This window comes from Sander vitreus, chromosome 8, assembly GCF_031162955.1.
Source record: "Sander vitreus isolate 19-12246 chromosome 8, sanVit1, whole genome shotgun sequence".
NCBI classification, from domain to species: domain Eukaryota; kingdom Metazoa; phylum Chordata; class Actinopteri; order Perciformes; family Percidae; genus Sander; species Sander vitreus.
The window spans coordinates 17,091,662-17,099,339 of NC_135862.1; the positions used below are offsets into that span (position 1 = coordinate 17,091,662).

At 36.5% G+C, this 7,678-nt stretch overlaps 1 protein-coding gene across 1 annotated transcript; it reads left to right on the forward strand.

The window, feature by feature from the left end:
• Nucleotides 1–131: 131 nt before the first annotated feature.
• Nucleotides 132–4,825, forward strand: aqp9a (aquaporin 9a). The gene is made up of 6 exons (XM_078257212.1): nucleotides 132–345; nucleotides 568–694; nucleotides 1,698–1,835; nucleotides 1,969–2,087; nucleotides 2,908–3,125; nucleotides 4,454–4,825. Exons 1-6 carry the CDS (start codon nucleotides 244–246, stop codon nucleotides 4,659–4,661), a joined length of 912 nt encoding a protein of 303 aa, XP_078113338.1. The 5' UTR covers nucleotides 132–243; the 3' UTR covers nucleotides 4,662–4,825.
• Nucleotides 4,826–7,678: the final 2,853 nt, after the last annotated feature.

Genomic DNA, 7,678 nt, shown 5'->3' on the forward strand with positions numbered 1-7,678 from the left:
ATGTTTGTCCTCTGATGACACACACAAATAAAGAAAATCTGATTTGAAGTTGCGTTTGATGGAGATACGATACAAGTCACAACTTTATGTGTTCACGAGGCTGATAGGAGCGTGATGGTTTCACAAATGGATCAATGGTGTGTGCTGAATGGCTGTGGTCGGGTAGAGGTGGAGATTTGACATCTCCAGAGGTTCACACTGCTGGACATATTGTAGTTTTAACAGCAGTTGGCACGGTGATACATGGAAATACAACACAAGAGAAGCATGAGGCAACACTGTGCTATCAAACATGGAATACTCAAGGAATTCCTGGCAGAATTCCTGGGGACATTTGTCTTGGTTGTAAGTAGCATTTTATGTTATAAAACTGTGTTTTATACTCAGGATAGGAATCAAAATATAAAATATATCGCCATACATATTTGCTTTAAAAGTTGTTTCAAGTCTGTGATCTTCTTTATATGCTTATTTCAGTTAAGTGTTGAGCTCCAGACTGCAGTAATCTTGTTGTCCCTTTATGATGTTGGTGATAGTCTGCTGTTCTCTTCCTCTCTTGTTTGTCAGTTGTTTGGATGTGGCTCAGTCGCTCAGACCGTCCTTAGTCGAAACACTCTGGGTGAGCCTCTCACCATCCACATCGGCTTCTCTGTGGGACTGATGATGGCGGCGTACGTGGCCGGTGGAGTGTCAGGTAAATGTAGTTTCATGTTGTTGTTGAAACTTCTGCACCTAATTGTTTATTTCCACTCAAGTAGAACTTATTTAACATGAGCCACCACACACGCCACTAGTTCGATATGGTACTTTGGATTTAATGAACGAGCAATTCCATTAAATGAATAATTTAACTTCCTACTCTGCTGGGTATTGGCATCCTGTCAAAACAAGTGAAAAATATCATCAGTTTGAATAACAAAGTTTGTTTTTTGGATATTCAGCTTCTTTGCAGCATTTAATTTACTGTTTAGCGCCACAGACTGCATTAATATAATTCATAGTTATTGCAAACAACCTGACACAGCTCGCTTGTATATGTTGTAATGAAAACATTGTACGTACTCATGAGGCTTGCAGCTTGTAATAATATAACTTTATGACTTCCTGTCTAGTCATGTGCCACCTCCACAGCTACAGTGTCAGCAGGAACATTCCAGCTCTCAGTCCAGATCCAATGACTGTGTACTGACCATTGATTTGTTAGCACTGGTGCACATCCTCTCTGGGGTCATACATAACCCTGGGCACTAAATGTCCTGCAAACTCCATTGATCATAGGCTACGTTCATCTGACAGAGACCAGGCTCAGTCCAAACGAGACTGCAGCTACTTCCAATTTTACATCAAAAGGACCAAACTGAATTAATGAAGACAGATCACTGACAGATGACAGATGTTTATAAAAATAAAAAAAACGGCAGGATGCGAGTGCAGCTTGATTAAAAAAAGGAACAGAATAATGCGCCCTTTTGTTTTTTGTTTTTTTTACTTATAGGTTAAATTTCTAATGTGTGACCATTATTCTGCTTCTTTGCTTGTGAACACGCATAACAAAACCCTGCACTGCCCCGGGGGCAGCTCCCCTTCTGTTGCCCCTCGTAAATGTGACAGCCTCGCTAATGATGGAGAGGATATCATGCCTGACACCCCCACCCACTGCGCCCCTCTTCCACTCTCTGCTTTGTCTTCCATCCCAGGGGGGCATGTGAACCCTGCTGTGTCTCTGGCCATGGTGGTTCTGGGCAAACTGAAGATCTGGAAGTTTCCCATCTATGTCATGGCTCAGTTTCTTGGTGCTTTTGTTGGAGCTGCTGCAGTTTTTGGATTATACCATGGTGAATACACCTCAACTTTATTCCCTTACACATGCATATCAAACCATACCAGTGGGTAATGACTATATATGAAATATTAGAATAATAATATGTTAATTACAGCTATTGTTACAGCTATTTGTCCTCCTCACAGATGCTTTCATGGACTTCACCAGTGGGATTTTGTCAGTGACGGGAATCAATGCCACAGGTCACATTTTTGCTTCCTACCCTTCGAGACACCTGTCAATCCTTGGAGGCTTTATTGATCAGGTGAGCTCTGGTCCCTGTGAAATAATGACCTCCTGTCTATTGTGCATCGCCGCTCCCATTCATGGTCTAAATTCTGTGAAGTCTGGCAAAAGTAGCTAATGCAAAATTGATTGCCCCATTTACTCTGAAAACACCCCCTCTTCTGTTTCAGTTTGGGGTTTAATGACCCATTTCCTGGCATTCACTGGAAGGTCAAATCTATACTTAACACCATTTTCTGCCTTTTTAGTTGGTGCAGCGATCCATAAATAACATGTCTATTATCTTAAAACCGTTGAAAACCACATCAGGTGAACCACTAAAATAAGTCCAGTTAGTGTGATTGTGCTCATGTTAATGTTTCCTTTTGAATATCTTTGTAACAATGGTGCTTTACAGTGTGTGCTCCGCTCCCTAAATACTAAATAATAATAGCAGTTAAAACCTATATTTGAACCATTAAGATTACACTTGTTTTAGAGATACATATTACAGATTCCACAGTTAGAAGGAGTCATATGCTGAATGACTGCAGAGAAAATGTTGCAAATGTTATCTTATTGTGCCCAAAACAGCCTGACCACTATACAGGTTAACTCTACATATTTTATTCATTTTTAAAAATACCATTTCTATAAAATGCATAATATGTACACAAAGACATTCGCATATATACAGACACCTTTTTTACCTACATATTCTCAGATATACATGAATGTAAAACCCCTGTGCTAGAGAAGTAGGAAGATAAACAGAATTACATATAATTCTAGTGCTACGTTGATCCCTTATCTGCCTAAACTCTGCAGTTCACCAAACGAATGACGTTCCACTTCTGCAGGTGATTGGGACAGGTATGCTGGTCCTGTGTATCCTGGCTATTATTGATGGTGGAAACATTGGAGCTCCCAAAGGTGTGGAGCCACTGGCTATTGGTCTGGTCATTATGGCCATCGGTGTGTCCATGGGACTGAACTGTGGCTACCCCCTGAACCCTGCCAGAGACCTGGGACCCCGACTGTTCACAGCTGTAGCCGGATGGGGGATGGAGGTCTTCAGGTAACTACATAGAGCAGAGGATTCCCCCAAGAGCATTACGTTAACTTTAATTTTTCTCATGTGCCTGGGTTAAATCAAATACAGGAAATTATACTTTGTATGTCCAAATACGTCCTCATTTAAAAAGTTGTAAGATTTATTTAGTGGTGGAATGTAACTAAGTACATTTACTCAAGTACTGTACTGTACGATTTTGAGGTACTTGTACTTTACTTGAGAAATGTAATTTTAGCGGCTTTATACTTCGACATTTCAGAGGGAAATATTATAGTTTTTACTTCACTACATTTATTTGATATTTAGTTACCAGTTACTTAGCAGATTCAGATTATTAATACCAAAAATAAATCTACCTATAAATTATGATTTAAGATACCCAGCAGCATGTAAATTAATTAAAATTATTAGTAATGAGTACTTTTCGTACTTCAAATATATTTTGATGCTTTTGACTTTTAGGACTTTTACCTAAAACAGAATATTATTACACTGTAGTATTGCTAGTACTTCTTCCACATCTGGATTATTAATTAGCGCAACGTCATTTGAGATAATGTTATTAAAGAGAACCATGAAAAAATGAGAACTATAAAGAAATATGGAAAAAATATATGTTACATCTGAAGGGCATGCTTAAAATTTTATCAACCTATATAATTATATTAACAAAAAAATATTTGAGTTAGCCTTTGGATTGCATACAATGTTGTGGACAGATGAATTGTAATATAGCTACATTATAGAACAAAATTAAATTATGTCCATAATGGCATGTTGTGAATCATTATTTCTGAGTGAGAACAAAGAGATGTTTTTGCTTAATTTTCAGAAATAGGATGTTTGTTGGTTTGTCTAACTTTATGTAGATGTTATTTGGTTACTGTGATACGTGATTTTGGTTATTTCAAGAAATACATCTGATCTTTATTAACAAATACATTTAGTCCAATAATTAAACAAGGAATAATTATAGTTCAGTTTAAATTATTTTATATATAATGTATCAACTGTCATCATGCAAACGGATGAGACCTAAACTGCTGACATGAACCATAGTGATAATAATAAATAAAATCTGATTAATATAGTGCTTTTCAAAGTCTTCAAAGACTCTTTACATAGGCCTACTGTAGGATGCAAATAAAAAACAAGCATCTGTGAACATTTTAATAAAGACAATAATGTGTGTTACATAATGTCACATGCACTGGACAGATGCGGTCAATGCTTGTGAATGATCCAGTGATGGCCTCTGTGTGACTGCCAGAGATGTATTTAACTCTGTCTTTTGGTCTTTTCATACTTATACTTAAATAAATACTATACAGCACTGCAGACCACTGGTGGTGGATCCCTGTGGCGGGGCCCATGGTGGGGGGGCTGGTCGCAGCCCTCATCTACTATCTGCTCATTGAGCTGCACCACCAGCGCGATGAGCCCGAAAAGCCCCAGGAGGAGGAGTTGGAGGAGGAGGAAGACGAGGATGAAGAGGACATCAGTCTGAAGGACAAATATGAGATGATCACCATGAGCTAAAAAACAGACATTAACCTCCAGGACTCACTGGTCAGATTCAGCAGTTTTTCCTGTCAGTCAGGTGAAGAGCGGACAGGCGTCCTCTCTCAGTGTCTACACCAATATTGGACTGTCTCGTTTTATGTTTCATAAACACATGAAAATTTCAGTCTTATGTGCTTCACATTGTTATGACTTTTCATATATATATATATATATATATATATATATATATATATATATATATATATATATGTTGTAAATACTGTATTATTGATATTAGACCCTTTATTTGGCTATATTCACAATTGGTAATGGACTAATAGTGTAACATGCCTGCCAGTCTCCTTTTAGGTTTGCTTCCATTTTTTTCAGTGATTGTGATGATATTATCTGTATTTTCACTTAAAACTTTTAGTTTGTTTTTTTCTAACTCGTGATTGTTTTGTTCTTTTGCAAACCACGAGGAATCCTCCCTCCCTGTTCGTTAATAATATTTGTATTTTACTCTGTGTTGTTTTGTCTACATTAAAGTTTCTACAAATATCGATTGCATAAGAGATATTTCACTTCAGGGATGAGACACCATCATCTGTTACTTTTATCACCGAAAACTGCAGTTCAGCTGACCATGTAATGTCCATCTCAGCATTTACACCATTACCCCATATGTCCTCATACGTCCGTTAAATTGCTGTGTAGGCTTGTGTGATTAAGTGAAAGAGGACAATAACAGACATGGATCTTTGTAGTAAACCTCACCAGCAGACAGGTACATTTATTAGTCTAAGATTGAACACTTTCAACTATAATTGGACCGACACAAGTGATGGATGATTTGTTTTTAGTTGTTATGATGGCAGAGGATGATTACACCTCTCAGTGTCAGCTCAGTGCATTATGCTGTGAAATATGTCCTGCATGAGCTGATTACTCTAGATAATGTCCTTGTACATATCAAAGATTATCTGAGTCACAGTGGTACGTCTGATTCAAACTCGCAGGCGGTGATGGAACTGTTTGAGAGTGAAAGATGTAAAAGCAATGCGGTTGGCAAATGAATAAGTTAAAGTCTAAGTCTCTGTAAGGGAGCCTTCCTGTCATCCTGTGGAGACTCCTCACACCTTTGTTCAGTGGTGGAAGAAGTATTCAAACTATTTAATGGAGTAAAAGTGTCAATACCACAATGCAAATATACCTACTATGTTAAGGTAAAGGTACTGAATTCAAACTTTTACTTATAGATCCCCTCCAGACTCCACCAACGAGTTCAGATATTTCGTTAAAAATTCTTCACATTGAAAAACCCAGAAGCTATGGATGTACAAATGTTTTTTCATTTTTAAACATTAATCAGCTGGACACAAGATGTCTCCTACTTCACTGAAAATATACATTTTTTATACATTATTACATCATACAGTATACGTTATATGTTTCCACATTACTGTTGTATAAGCTGTGAACTGGACCATGACTGGCTCAGTTGCCAAGAATGTCAAATCAAAAATTTTTAAAACATCCATCTAGTGTCGCATTTATTATTCTGCACAGTGAAGTAACAAAAAAGCAAAATGTGTTTTAAGTATTATCGGAAAGAAGTATTATTCAGTGCAAATTGTGTTGATTTATTATTATACTGTACATATTGGATTATTAGCGCAGATGTACCGTACTTACATCTAAGTAGCATTTCACTGTTCAATTAGTCAACTTGGAACCACATTTTACATACTTTTGAGCAGCTTTGTTAAATATTTATATTTTAGAGGCTGTTTGTAGGTTTTGTGTATACAATCTGACTTTAAAAAAAAAGTAATAAAGTGGAGTCAAAAGAACAATTCCCACTTGAGTGAAGTAGAAGTAGTTGCACAGTAGTACAAAGTGCCTCAAAATTGTATCACATGGACTAACAAGTTTATTGAGGACTGAAGTTCTCCAAAGCAGCTGTTACCTTCAATTAAACTGACATATTTATTTTTTTAATGCTTCATTTACTAGTACTAGTTAATTTACATTTACAAGTATTGTACTTTAGTACAAATCTGAGGTTCTTCTCATTCCACTTTTTACTTCATGTCCACCCCAATGTAAAGGGAAATTATTAAACTTTTTACTCCACTACAATTAGTGAGAGCTTTAGTTACTTTACAAATTAAGATTATTTCCTACAAAACATACGGCAATGTACAAGTACAGCTGCAACGATTAGTCCATTCATCTATTGACAGAAAATTATTTGGTAATGAATTTGTTAATCGTTTAAGTCATTTTTCATGCAAAAACATTTAATTTAATTTAATTTATTATTATATGTTTTGTTTTTTATAATTATGAGGTTTTGACTGTTGGTTGGACAAAACAAGCATTGTAAAGGTGTCATTTTGAGCTCTGGGTAATTGTGACAGCAATGCTTTTACAAAACAAACTCAATTCATTAATCAAGAAAAGAATCAGCAGATTAATCCTTAAATTAAATAATCCTAATTGTAAACTATTAGTTGCACAAAATAGTTTAAAGTTTGGCTCCACCTCAACCAGCTAGAACAGTAAAATCCTGCTTTTACATTAATTATATAATATACAATAGTATAAAGTGTTTTACTTTTAATACTTTAAGAACATTTTCCTAATTATACCTACATACTTTTACTTAAGCAACATTTTCAATGCAAGATTTTACTATCTTTTTACAGTACTTTTACTTTTTAAGTATCTATATACTAAATACTTCCTCCACCACTGGCCAGATTTGATAATAATGGGGATTCCTTTAACTGGCAGCATATTTTAGCTCTATTTCTTGCAGCATCTAATGTTTTCATGAGACATACAAACTTAATCTACACCTTGAAAATCTAGTGGGCATTATCTGATACTGGACAATACACTGGGAGTTGCATTCTATTTCCATTCCTTGATTTGCAGTGTTCAGGGTCATATGCTCATTGGAGCGAGTGTCAGCCAGAGCCACTTTTACAATCATGCTTTGTCACTGCCAGGAGAGACAAAAGGTGCTGCTCGCTCATCGGCCATGT